The sequence below is a fragment of the Leptonotus elevatus genome, chromosome 13 (assembly GCF_054856555.1).
Source record: "Leptonotus elevatus isolate MCC_2025b chromosome 13, RoL_Lele_1.0, whole genome shotgun sequence".
Lineage (NCBI taxonomy): Eukaryota > Metazoa > Chordata > Actinopteri > Syngnathiformes > Syngnathidae > Leptonotus > Leptonotus elevatus.
This window is the reverse complement of record NC_141251.1, coordinates 11,643,022-11,656,975: the sequence shown is the minus strand read 5'-3', so window position 1 is coordinate 11,656,975 and position 13,954 is coordinate 11,643,022. Positions and strand designations below refer to the sequence as shown.

General features: G+C 38.0%; 1 protein-coding gene across 1 annotated transcript; it reads right to left on the bottom strand.

Moving 5' to 3' along the window:
* Window positions 1-90: 90 nt before the first annotated feature.
* Window positions 91-7,376, bottom strand: mlh1 (mutL homolog 1, colon cancer, nonpolyposis type 2 (E. coli)). Its single transcript, XM_086092934.1, has 19 exons — window positions 7,185-7,376; window positions 7,007-7,097; window positions 6,571-6,669; window positions 6,429-6,502; window positions 6,286-6,358; window positions 5,524-5,615; window positions 5,394-5,436; window positions 5,235-5,323; window positions 5,047-5,159; window positions 4,890-4,983; window positions 4,011-4,164; window positions 2,647-2,951; window positions 2,367-2,518; window positions 1,120-1,228; window positions 987-1,050; window positions 742-906; window positions 581-673; window positions 394-504; window positions 91-318 (listed from the first exon to the last, which is right to left on the bottom strand). The coding sequence occupies exons 1-19, from the start codon at window positions 7,292-7,294 to the stop codon at window positions 163-165; spliced, it is 2,187 nt and encodes a 728-aa protein (XP_085949060.1). The 5' UTR covers window positions 7,295-7,376; the 3' UTR covers window positions 91-162.
* Window positions 7,377-13,954: the final 6,578 nt, after the last annotated feature.

Below are 13,954 nucleotides of genomic sequence, written 5' to 3'. Positions count from 1 at the left end.
GTGAATTCAAGGCAGGATATAAACGATGTTGAATAAATGCTCTCAAAGTTTTCCATTCTGCCTCCTTGAACGTCGCTTGAGTCAAATACGTACAAAGAATGAATTTAATGTCTACAACATACAAAAAGATACACAAAGTAAAACTCTGTGATTTCTAGTTATCTAACACCTTTCAAACACTTTATAGAGATCCGGTAAATTGGCGATCTGCAGCACCGTGCCGTCCTCACTCATGTGTTTGGGAGGACTGATGAGCGAACGGAAAGCCTTGCAGAGGACGTGCTCGACGTTCCATCGCCACGAGTTCAGCTCTGCATCCTGACGTGACAAAAAAAATGGATCAATAATGACCTTTAAGCTACACGTGTCGACAAGCATCCCGTGTCCTCTGACCTGCCCCTCTCCGGGCTCCGCCTCCAGAATGTATCGCTTCCTCATTGAGTAGAACGCACTGCACTCTTTGCCGACGTCTCGGAAGCAGTCTTTTTCGCTGTCCCAGTTCACCTGCATGACAAAGCGAAAGTCTTAAGGTGCTGCCATGAGCATCCCACTGAGGAGCCTTCAACGACTAGGCCATCACCTCTGTTGCCAGGCGGAGGACGAACATGGGCAGACCCTCCATGACAGGTGTGTACTTGTCAAGCAACAAGGGCAGTCCTCTTAAATTGCCCTCCTGCAGCACACAAAAAACTGTCACCGCATGAATGCATCACAAATGCGTGTGACGAAATGAAACTCAACCTGATCGATCTCCACGGAGAAATAGTCCTCCAGCATCTCTGCTTTCTTTTTCAGGAAGTCCACTATATACTGAGCCAAGCCTTCTTTAGGTCCATCCTCCTCAGTCCAGCCACTCTCCTCAGAGTCCAGAGCCAACATGGCCAGCTCGTAAATGGGAGCTGGCGTCTAGAATCCCACAAAGGTCCGTAAAAAAAAAAAAGAACAACACACACAAAAACATCCAAATGTGATCACTTGCCACTTACTGATAGTCTGAGAACACCAAAGTTCCCGAAGTCGTAGATGAGGATTTGGTAGAAGAGCTCCTGGCTGCAGCAAGGACAATGACGCGTTAGCTAAACGAAAGGTTTGGTAATTGTGTGCGTGTGTGCGACTAACCTTAGGGTCGTGGTGTTGAGCAGGTAGAGTTTCGTGTGATGCTGGATCAGAGTCCACTGTGGGTTGACGCAGCCCACAAACGAGTGATTCTGCAGCATCTCCTGAAGACCTGGAGGCACATAGGAGACCAATTTATTTTGTCTTGGCTGAAGTGCGATTTAAAGGAAAAGTCAACCCCAAAATTTTCTTTAAAATGATATCATATAACAAGAGTGTAATATTGTATTTGTGGAATGTGAATTAAGCGGCAAAATCCACCTTTTTGCTTCATCCATCTCAGGGGGCGGCCATTTTGTCCATTGCTGTCCACTGAAGATGACATCACAGATGCTCAGGCAACGACCAATTACTGCTCACCTGTCTTCGCAAGCTGAGCTGTGATTGGTCGCTACTTTGAGCCCTGAGCAAATGATGTCAGTTTCAGTCGACAGCAAGTGATAAAATGGCCGCCCACTGAGATGGATAAAAATGGGTGGATTTTGCTGCTTAAGTCATATTCTACAAAACACAATATTAATCAGAATGCCTGGGTGGGGGGGTGGTACGTGCATTATTATGAAGACAATTTTGGGGTTGACTTACCTTTCAATTACAAAGAGAAACCCCATTACACTTAACGCAATATCAATTGGCAAAAAACTTTTGTGGCAATTTTTCAACAATATTGTTAACTTTTCTTACACTGCTACGACATGACTCTTAAAAATACATGACTTTTTTTTCTATAAAATGAAAAAGAAGAGGATTTCTAGATTATATTATTTATTTTTAGCTCATTCACTGCCATAAATTAATTTTTTAAAAAGATTATTAAAAATTAGGGGCAAGAGGCGATTAATTTTTTAAAATTGTAATTAATCACATGACTTCACTAGTTAACTCACGATTAATCACAAATTCTATATGTTCTAAATGTACAATAAAAAAAAAATAGTTTTTCATACTCTTGTTAGCAAAAGTGGAAAAAAATGTTAAACTATTTTTTTTACTAATTGACGTTTATAGCCTTCAATGGCAGTGAATGAATAAAAAATAAAGAAAATATTAAAAATTCGGGGTGTCAGGCGATTAAAGTTTTTATATACAAAACTAAATGTACAATAAAAAAAATCTAGATTTAACAAAAGTGAAAAAAATAATTTAACTAATAAATAGTTCAAATTAATTTTTGACGTTTATAGCCGTCAATGGCAGTGAATAAGTTAATCGCACGAATGAGGCGTTAGTTCAATGTAGCTTCTTTGTACCTTTGTGTGTGTTGTCGCTAATCTCGCCTCTCAGCTCTTTGATGCTGTTTAGTTTGATGACCCGCCTCTTGGGCGTGGCTGCAACCGTCAGGTCCTCCTCTTGTGCCTCTTCCGTCTCCTCCTCTGCCTCCTGCTCTTTCCTGGGACGCTTCCTGGTGTTTGTAGGTTCATGTAGTAATTATTTAGGCCAGTTGGGGGCGATATGAATCCACTAATAGTAGCAATCGGGTGTTCAGCTTCAGCTATCCATCTAATCGTGCACAGTAAGGGAGGAAGTCACCTTTGCACTTCCTCGCTCCTCTCCTTCTCACTTTCAGGCAGCTCTGCCTCCATCTGGTCCAGGGCCTCAAGCATGTCCACGTCATCCGGCTCGGCGGTTTGGGGCTCGGATTCGGCGCCGCTCGGCCCGGCGGGTTCGGTCTGGGGAAGCGGCTTCTCCTTTGGCTGGAGGAAGGCGTCCAGCTTCTGAGCACGACAGTCGGTCCTCACCATCTGATGCGCGTAGACACGCTCGGCCGACTCGGACGCGCCGCTGGATGATTTGACCTCACCTGCGCCACGCACAGACAGGCCGGGCAGCAATGTCTGTGCAAAAACCAAGCAAGGCAAGTTTATTTCTCTACACCATGGGTCTGCAACTTGCGGTTTTGAAGCCGCATGTGAAGTCCCTCTCCTTTAACTCTCTGAAAACATTAGTAGAAATTCATCTTTTTTTTTTACATATTTATTTTTTAGATCAAATATTATTTAAATTAGTTAATTAAATTTAAAAATAATAATAATTAAATATTTAAAAAATGTCAGAATCTTAATTTTTACGTTGTCAGAAAAAGACAGACGAAAGGTAGATGGAAAAAAGTTTTTTAAATGACCTAAAAATGTCCAAAAAAAGTGACAATAAAATGTCCAAAAAGGAAGACGAAAAGCCAAAAAAAAATACAATAAATGTAATTTCTGGAGAAAAAAAATTAAACAAAAAAAAGGAAAAAATTTCAGAAAATTGATAGCAACAAAGGCAGAAAAAAGTTTTAAAAAATAGAAACAAAAAGACATAAAATGTCCAAAAAGGAAGAAAAGCAAAAAATTACAATAAATGTAATTACCAAAAATGTCAGAATTTTTCTTAAAAAACAAAAAAATTAAACATTCAAAACGTCATAAAACGTCCACAAATTTGCCAAAAATGTCAGGAAAAAAAGGTACAATAAAAATAAAAAGCCATAAAATGTCCAAATAGGAAGGATAGGCAGAAAATTGTGCCTCTCAATTATAATTATTAATTTAATCAATTATGTCATAAAATTGCCCAAAATGTCAGAAAAGTCTAAAAATGTATGAAAAATGAAGAAATTTTGCCAATTTTTATTTTTATTTTTTATCAAAAACGGAAAACAAAAAGGTAGAAAAAAATAAATCCCTCCGGATTAGATGCTGCATATTTTTCTGTTAAAGTGCAGCCCCCAATCATTAATTTTGCCTAAAATGGCTCTTGACAGAAAAATATGTTACAGTATTTTAAGCAAAGTCATTTTTAGCTTGAAGTTATACGATCAAAACCCAATGTATTTCAGACCCTAGGTTTTGTCCTGCTAAGGGGGCGCTCAATAAATTCAGTCCATAACACCACCACACAATCAGTAGTACCTGAGTGAAGTACGTGCGTGAGGAGTTGGAACCTAGCAGCTTGCCCTCAATGTTCTTCTGAACGCTTTCAATGACGCTGTCCTCGTGCAGGAAATGCACCTCGTGCTTGGTCGGGTGCACGTTCACGTCTACGTTCTGAGGAGCAATCTCTAAACTGCGGAGATCGGGTCGAACGAAAACACATGTTAAAGACAGTTCAGTTTGTTTTTCCAATTGAGAGTTGTACGGGTTTTGTTGGTCAAAATGTTTTAATGATTTATCTGGGGCTTACAAAAACCTGGCATTTGGACAAGGGTGTGTGTAGACTTTTTATGTTCACTTTGCATCGTGCATTTAATGTTTTGTTTGCTTGTTGCCTTTCTCATGTTTTTCCTTTTTTTCATCTCAGAAACTAGGGCCACTAAGTAGCGGACCGCCAGGCTCCCCGTTCTGCTGTTAGTCATTGTTATTTTTCATATTTCTCAAATGGGTTGTAACTGTGAAGGCAGATTCAATTTAACAATCTTTTGCCATTTCAAGATCAAAATTCAGCACTAATAATCTTTTTTTTTTTAACATTTTTTTTTTATAAAATAAGAATAACATTTAAAAAAATGAAAAGATTTTTTAAAATTAGGGGCATCAGGTGATAAAAATTTGTAATCTGAATTAATCGCATGACTTCACTAATTAACTCACAATTAATTACAAATCTGTTCTAAATGTACAAAAATAATAATTTCTAGGTTTTCATACTCTTGTTAACAAAAATGGAAAAAAAATGTTAAACCAATAGAAATAGTTCAAATGAATTTTTGACGTCTATAGCTGTCAATGGCAGTGAATGAGTTAAATTGTAAAATAAAATTGCATACCAAATCTCCTTTAACACGTCATTACCTGAGATAGAGAAAAGGGTGTGTGTTTTTGGGCAGGTACGCAGCATAAACTGTCTCCACTGCTTTCTTCAGCGCACTCGACTCCACCAGTCGGTCTGCAAGATTGCAAAACGCCATTCAATCCCAATTGCAACACTTCCTGTATGCTTGCTACTTACGGTTGATGAAGAGGACCATGATGCATTTCTTGACCGAGTAGTTGGCGTTGGAGATGTAACCCTTGAGCTTGAAGGCCAACTTCTGGTCCTCGCAGCCTACCTCGATCAGCTCCCTGAGAACATCCCCGATTGTCAGCAGCGCTGTGGCTCGACTTTTTGTATTTCCTATCTCGACTGACTAATAATACCTGCTGACTGCATTGCCAAAAACTCCTCGAATGTTATCCACCACTGACGCGTTGGGTAAAGTCCTCACGTCTGCTACCGTCTCTCCTTGCTAGAAAATAATGTATTTAAAAAATATATATATATATATAATTCACTTAATTATTGAGTTGTTCTCTCACCTTCTTGACAGAGAAGCTTTTCCCGGAATTGTGTATGGCATACCTACAAAACAAAAGCCCAAATGTTGAATACACAAAAACGTGTTATCAGAACTAACTTTCTGATATGACGAAGTTGTCACGACAGCACCTGCTCACCACCTCTACGATCCTGGAGTACTCATCGCTGGGGCTTTTTAAAGCTTTCCTCCTGGTGGACACGTTGTAGAAGAGATCCTCCGCCTGGGCACAGAGAGAGCACATTATCAGCTTTAGGTTTTTTTTCCCCCCCTCTGTACTTTTGTATAATACGGCCCCCCGATTTTCTGGTATCCTTAATCATCAGAGTGCATAATTTGAATAAATAAAGATTCAAAGCATACCAATAAAGTGTAAATGTTTTTAACTCATTCACTGCCATTGACTGCTATAAACGTCAAACATTTGTTTTAACTATTTCTTTTTTTACTATTTCTATTAGTTTAACTTTTTTTTTTTTTTACTTTTGTTAACATGTATGAAAACCTAGGAAAAAAGTTACATTTCGAGCAGATATAAAATTTGTTATTAATCGTGAGTTAACTAGTGAAGTCATGCGATTAATTACGATTACTAATATTAATTGCCTGACGCCCCTAATTTTTAATAATCTTTTCTTTTTTTAAAGAATAAAATGATTATTAAAAATTAGGGGCGTCAGGTGAGTACATTTTTTTATTGTAATTAATCACATGACTTAACTAGTTAACTCGCGATTAATCACAATTTTTATATCTGTTCTAAATTTACAATAAAAAAATTCTAGGTTTTCTTAATCTTGTTAAAAGTAGAAAAAAGAACTTTCAACTAATAGAAATAGTTCAAATGAATTTACAGTATGGCAGTGAATGAGTTAAAGACAGGTTCAACTCACTAGTATTTGTGTCCCCTGGTTTCCAGCGCAGGGTTTCGGAGGGCCTTTTAGTTTACCGTCACTGTAGGTGCCTCTGCAAGTTAAAAGAAGCGGCAACGTCATCCATCGCCCTCATTATGAAACCTATTTCACATGTGACTTACCTATAGGCGCATTTGGCATCAGCTGTCTTTGTTGTTATGGTTACATGAGCAACGTGGCTTATACTGGCCAGGGCCTGCAAACGGACAGCGGGGATATGAGTGTATTGTTTATATGCATTATTAACTGACAGTGCTTACTTACCTCTCCTCTGAAGCCATAAGTAGCAATGGCAGAAAGGTCTTCAAATGTCTGCAGCTTGCTTGTGGTAAAACGCTCGCAAACAATTTCCATGTCTTCTCTCTGCAACACAAATAAAGATGTCATGGTCGGAGCCTTGTAGGGAGCTGTCAGCACTTCGCATAAACAATTGGGTTAGTACCGTTTTGGCCTCGTGAAAGCTGGAGTGCTGTGTGACAAGAGACACTAACCAAACAACATGACAGGGGCTGGAACAGGATCTATGGCAATTCCAAATTGATATATTGATATACTCTAATTATATAATTAAGATGCCGCGCCTTGACTAGAATTAGGTGAAATGGAAAATGGAAAAATAGGAAATTAAATAAGCACGTAATGTGGGAGGCACTTGAAAATGTTGACTTCAATGACAGGGGCGACTACCCAAGTGTCCTACCCGAATTCCCGTGCCGTTGTCCTGAATCTGGAGCAGTTTCAGTCCGCCGTCTTTCACTGTCACCTGGATATTGGTGGACTTGGCATCCAGACTGCAACATTTAAACACACGATGCACTCACTTATTCATCTCGAGGGAAACACACTTTTGTTGTTGGTTCTGAGAGCCCGTCAGTTACCAGTTTTCAATAATTTCTTTGACAGCGTTAGCAGGGCGCTGGATAACCTCTCCCGCGGCTATCCGGTTGACAACCGTCTCATCGAGCATCCGGATAACCCCCGCCATCATTAACAAGACTCGACAGATTTTTAGGTGCTAATCGATTGTCGCTGCACCGCCATGCTGTTTACACCCGTGTGTTTACAAGTGAAGTCGCAGGAAAGCGGAAGTTGCGTTGCAAGCGAGAACAGCTTTATACATGAATAATGAAGAGATCTTACTCTTGGTTTAAAAAGATAGGAAGAAAAAACTTTTTTTTCACTGTCTAGGTTGCTTTTGTTACAATATAAGTGTTTATTTTATATTATCACGGAATACAATACGTATAAACGTTAATTTACAATAATTTGACCGACGTATGCCTTTGTCTGTAACTGTGGTAGTGCGTTGGTGCATCTGTAAATTGTATTCACGATCTTTGAAGACATCAGCGCGCGCGCTGAGAATGGGGCGGGGTCTAACGTCGTTCCAGGGGACGTCATCGCGTCGTTTCTCTTATAGAAATATTGTAGATTAATGGGCCATAAAAATATGCACAGCACACTATGTATTTATAGAATTACACTTCCCCCATAATAAGAATTTACTGAACCATTTCTTATTAGCATATTTATACTTTTTTGTACACGTTACTGGTTGGACGCACAGTATAATTTATTATTGTTAGTTTAGTGGCACGTTTGCTTAAAGTGCTCTCTATGGAGGACTAAAACGACCAAAATAATCGTTTTTAAAGAATGGAATTTACAGTCCAAGCATCGTAATGAAAAGCATCATTATCATTATTATTATCGTCATTACATAAGAATAGGTCAGCAAAAATAAATATATGAGCCCTAAACGACAAGTGAACGCTCGAGTAGCAGAATGAAATAACCCAAAACATTGATTAAATAATTATGGGTCCCCACTCCAGTCTCCAGTTCTGAATGGTGGTAGGTATTGATTAAAGTCTGCACCCCTCAGAAGATATGTATACAAATAAACGTGAACTTAGACTTAATGTTAACTGAACATTTTCTATAATTAGGTGATTAATTTAAAGTAAATTCAAAACAATACTAACATTGAATGGTGATGGTGAATGTCTCCTCCACAGTATGGTAATGTAAAATGTGTGCTTGCAAATTACTAGGGCTTAATATCCATACTAATTTCCTGAATTGATTCGATTTCAATTCACAAGAGTTCCATTTGATTGAATGTTTTTCCTATTCCATTCAATTCAATTCAGTATCAAGTAATATCCATATATTTATGGAACATCATTCTTTTTGGATATCAAGGGGATGATGAAAACACCACAAATATAAAATTATAAATTATGTGGAGCGAGTAACTAGTTTAATGATTTATTTTATTTTTATTCATAAAAGTAACATCTGTTATGTTACGATTTATGGTTTTATGAATCGATATCGGCCTATGAAAAGGAAAAACGATTCGATGTTGATTTTTTTTTTTTTAAACCAGCCCTGCAAATTAAAATAGATGCTAAGGAGGAATGACTTGTTGAACTTTGTCATCAAGCAGGATGACTTCATCAGAATGAACGCTGGCTCCCCTGGGAGAGGCGCTGTTGAGTAATGCAATCAGGCAGAGATTCTGGGATTTTGTGCAGCCCAAATGAACTTTGGTCCAGCTTCAAGAAAGTCCTTAAAACTTTTCTATCCACTTTTCTATCCATCATACTGTATAATAAATGATATTCTGTATAATGGAAAGATTGCCCTTAAAGCTTTTAAGTTGGTTTACTCTTTTTAAAGCATGTCAGTTTTGCAGCTCTGAAAAAAAATGGCCTATAGTAAAACCCTAACCCTACTGGACTCATTAACATTCTCCCTCAAGTGCATTTTTCATTTAAGACCTTTCATACCAGGTCGAACTTGACACACGCAGGTGCTGTTTCGTAGCTTCATTTTATGGAAACAGTATAAGCATTCCAGGGGATCAATTTGCAGCTTGTTACGTGGCTTTTTGAGCCTTAGTTTCAGTACAGTCAATAAACATGCCTCGGGCAGATGCACGGCATAACCTGAAAGGTCACTGAAAGTATGAAAGGAACCATTTTCAACTGATTGATTGATTCAATCCAAACAAGAGGACTTAAAAAAAAAAATACACAAGAACTAAATGAAATTATATTTTACATTTATAAGACCAACTATAATTATGGAAAAAAATGTCCTTCATTTTCATCTTTGTCAATTAATTTCATAAACTTTCAGAGTTTATTTTAAATGTATTTATTTTAGTCTTACTGTATAACCAGTACTGTAGAGGAAAGGTTTAACAGTCGTTTCGGAATTACAATTTATTGCACACAATACTGTCATTGTATATATATATATATTTTTTTTTTTTAAATACCCCCCAAAAAAAAAAACTGCTCTGAAATCTAAATAAAAACTAGCTGAATTTGAAAAACAAATAAACTAAATCAAAACAACCAACTTGTCCATGTTTTAAAAACATGAAATCACCCATAGGCGTGAATGTGAATGGTTGCTCACCTGTGACCCTAATGAGGACAAACAGTATCGAAAATGTATGAATGGTATATTTTTATCAAATATTTATTGGAAGGAAATGATGTGTCATTGACGTAGTGCAGGAAGGAACACTCCAAAAGACTGTTGCCTCCACAGGATGTGACTCAGGACACACGACAATAGAATGAAATCAAGTAAAATGGAAGGAAGACATCACGCTAAATATAATGCTATGGACGCTTTATGTTATCAGGCAGCTATTATCACGTAATGCTGAACCACTCAGTGTTTTTCCATCAAGCTACTGTTTAATTACTTTTGGAAAGGCTCAAATAAATGGTAGGTCTGTGAGAGGTCACAAGTGGTTGCGTAAAGCTCCCTTTTTTTTTTTCTTCTAACACTGTTACAGCTATGCCATTTTTTCATTTTTACAAAGTAGGCGCCTGAGCTCACAGTACACAGTACAAAAGCCACACCTTTGACGGGTCGCCACATGTGACGACAAGCATTTAGAAGCATCCGAGTTTATACGATTGCACACAGGTGAATAATGAAAAGTCAAATTTGTGTTTTTGGGTTGGTATAGAAAAAGCTCACAGGATCACAGAATCAATCGTTTTCCTCATTTGGCTTTTCAGAGATTAAAAGTCATGTAAGACATACATAACTTTGGATCATTCTACACCTTCATGCTACTGTGACTGATGCATGGCTGGCATACTTTCCACGCTAACAACAGCCCCCGCAGTGTGATCAGGTTTTGCATATAAAGTTGTCTTTAAAAAATAAAAAGTTATCTCTTTTAGTCAGTAAGGTGATTTTAACTGGTTGAACACCTCCCGCTTCATTTGTGGACCACCATTCATATCACATCCCCCTGGAAGTAAATTGGTTATGTCTTGGAAACATCAAATATTGTGGAAATGCAGTCATGTGTGGAATTTGTTATGGCCTCTACAATGACAGAGATACTGTAAAGTAGATGAGACGGTGTTGCCTCTTTACGAGGAGTTCAAGTTCAAAGATAGCCTTTTTTGTGTGTGAGTGTTTTGTTGCCATGCAACTTTATACAGTTTTTTTTTCTATATGTGAAAACCTTCAGAAAAGGAAATGAGATACAGTACATGGTATTTACAATAGGATCAACTGCATGTCTCTGTCCAATCTCATGAAATTTAACAGATTTTTTTTGGGTGTGTGTTTCAAAAGTAACCCAATTATGGGTCAAAATTTTACCGATTATCTTTATGGGTCAATCTGACCCAATATCCTTGGTTGTTTTATACAAAATTACCCAATTTTGACCCTAAGTTGGGTCAAATTAACCCAAGTAGAGGATCTCCCAACTTTATGGGTTGCTATATACAAAACAATCCTTTTTTTCCCTTTTTTTTTTGTACAAATCAACCAGAAAGTTTGACCCAAGTAGAAGATCTGCCACAACTTTTTGGGTTGTTTTATACAAAATGACCCCATTTAGTCCCAAAGTTGGGTCAAATTGGCCCAAGTAGAGGATCTACCCCAACTTTCTGGGTTGTTTTATATAAAATTAACTTATTCTCTTTTTTTTGTTTTCTTTTGGGGGAGGGTAAGGGTGCAAGTCAACCCAGAAAGTTGGATCAGATTGACCCAAGTAGAGGATCTCCCAATTTTATGGGTTGCTATATACAAAATGATCTATTTTTTTTTTTCGTCTTCTTTTTTTTGTACAAATCAACCAGAAAATTTGATCCAAGTAGAGGATCTGCCCCAACTTTTTGGGTTGTTTTATACCAAATGACTCAGGTTTTGACTCAAAGTTGGGTCAAATGAACCCAACTAGAGGATCTGTCCTTTTTTTAACCTATAATTGTGTTATTTATGACCCAGCTCCTCTTAAAGAACAGGATGTACCCCGCATCTCGCCCGAAGTCAGCTGGGACAGGTTCCAGCCATGTCCCTAACTGCTATCAAAAATAAATGGATGGACTCATTGGTGCTCATTCATCATGATTTGAATGTCTCTCCATTTGAGCATAACCTCACCTCCTCCAGGAGACCTCCTGTGCTGCTGCATGAAAGGCTTCACCCAGTAATGAATCTTACAGCTGCTGTGCTTCCTTTTCCTCTTTTGTTTTCCAAAGTCACATTTCCCACTGTAGCTGTAAAGAAGTACATCATGCAATTACAGCCTTCTTTCAGTACATACTATACTTTCTGCAGAATGACATAGGGATGTTCGATATTAATGTTTCAGACCGATACGAGTACGAGTATTCACTCTTTCAGTACTCACAGAGTACCTCTAATACTTTTTACATTACTTTTTTTTTAACACAGAGTAACAAAAAATTGTAAACAGACCTTTGTCTCTGACGCAGATGATGATTTGCAATGTAGCGCCAACTACTGCTGAGGAGGACTTACTCAATATCAGATATTTTTTCCTTTAAAGTTGAGGTCTTTAGTTTTCACTCAGAAATAAACACTTCTTTCTGTATACACATGTAATCCTTCTCAATTAACACCTCTGGGCTTCTGTTAACTCATTCAATGCCATTGACGGATATAAACGTCCAAAACTTCTATTAGTTTAACTCTTTTTTTTTTCACTTTTGTTACAAAAGTATGAAAACCTAGAAAAAAAATTGTGCATTTAGAACAGATATAAAATTATAAAATGATTAATCGTGAGTTAACTAGTGAAGTCATTAGGGGTGTCAGGCGATACATTTTTTTTAATGTAATTAATCGCATGACTTTAACTCACGATTAATCACAAATTTTATATCTGTTCCAAATGAAAAAAAGTTAAACGAATAGAAATAGTAAAAACAATTTTTTTTTTTTACGTTTATAACCGTCAATGGCAGTGAATGAGTTAATGTGTGGTGGTGATTTTGTCATCATCCACCACCACCCCAGCCTGTATTTTGCCATTTTATTGTGTTTTGCCAAGAGAGGGACGTTTGTGGGTGCAAAGTCTATGTTTACCCCTCCAGCCAATCACAGAGCGGGGGGCGTGTCACTGAAGGCAGGCGCAATGTTGACAAGAAGAGTGGGGGTTGAGCCATGGGAGGAGTCAATTTTGAATTGTTCTTTTTTTTTTACAAACACCAACGGACAAAACTAAAGTCCCCACCTTTAAGTATCAGTTGCTCCACAAGTACCCAATACCTTAAAATAAATAAATACAATAAAATAAGATAACTTGTATCAGTACTACTACTCACCCATCCCTAATGGACCATTCTCCCATCACGTGTGTGACATTTGCACAATAATTCGGTTCTTCTTCCAGGCTTCAAGCGTTTAATTGGGACCTTATAAATCATAGGATATATATTGTGTCTTAGATTAGCTCATAAGTAGTTTATCTTAAATCACAATAAATATCCTATAATCTATGAGGTCTCAATTATTGCTTACGCTTGAAGCCTGGAAGAACAACAGAATTAACACGCGACGGGCGAAGGGTCCTAAACACAAGAGCAAATGTGCAGAAACTTAACATTTCCATCATGTTCCATTCCTGTTCAAATTGTTTTGTCATCATTGTTCAAGTTTCATCGAAGGTGTTTCCGACAGCAGCCAAACAGGTACCTGATAGTCAGTAGAAAAAAAGAGTCAATATAAACTGTATCTCCATATTTAAGTCAATTTAGCTTGTGAGCTTAACCAAGCGATCATATGTCTATGCAAGCGCGTCAGTGTGTATTTAGCCAAACATTCCCAGAGAGATTTTTCCGAAAGGGGGGGCTGTAGCTCAGTGTTTAATGCATCATAACCGAAGCCATCAGTCACTAAGTCATTGACTAAATACCAAATGTATGATTCTCTCGGAGCCACAGAGGTTACGAGGGTGCAGCGGTGAATGGTGCACTGAGGTATGTAGTGTAACAACTATCTATGAACACTTTCGACGTAAATTTTAATCTTTAGTCCCCCCCCCCCCCCATACATAACTCCTCTGTGTGTTTTGGGTGGTGCTTGGAAGGAACAATGAGGGATTGTCTTCAAATCTCGACTTCAGCAGATCGCTTGCATCACTTCCTTTACTTAAGTTACATCATAGTGCATCACAAGGCATGGCTATTTTAGGTGCGAGTTTGGAGCAAACCTCACGGACAATCTCACAATATTTGGTTTCTCTCTCTCTCTCTCTCTCTCTCTCTCTCTCTCTCTCTCTCTCTCTCTCTCTCTCTCTCTCTCTCTCCTTCTATGGTTTAAACAAAACATGCAGACAATGTCCTTAATT

What these genes read in the sequence shown, in the direction of transcription:
- mlh1 (XM_086092934.1), bottom strand. Translation starts at nt 7,294, where the DNA reads ATGATGGCGGGGGTTATCCGGATGCTCGATGAGACGGTTGTCAACCGG. An exon ending in CACGCACGTACTTCACTCAG is followed by an intron (nt 2,952 to 4,010) that starts GTACTACTGATT and finishes GTTTTTGCACAG; the next exon opens with ACATTGCTGCCCGGCCTGTC. An exon ending in TCCTCCGCCTGGCAACAGAG is followed by an intron (nt 505 to 580) that starts GTGATGGCCTAG and finishes TTTGTCATGCAG; the next exon opens with GTGAACTGGGACAGCGAAAA.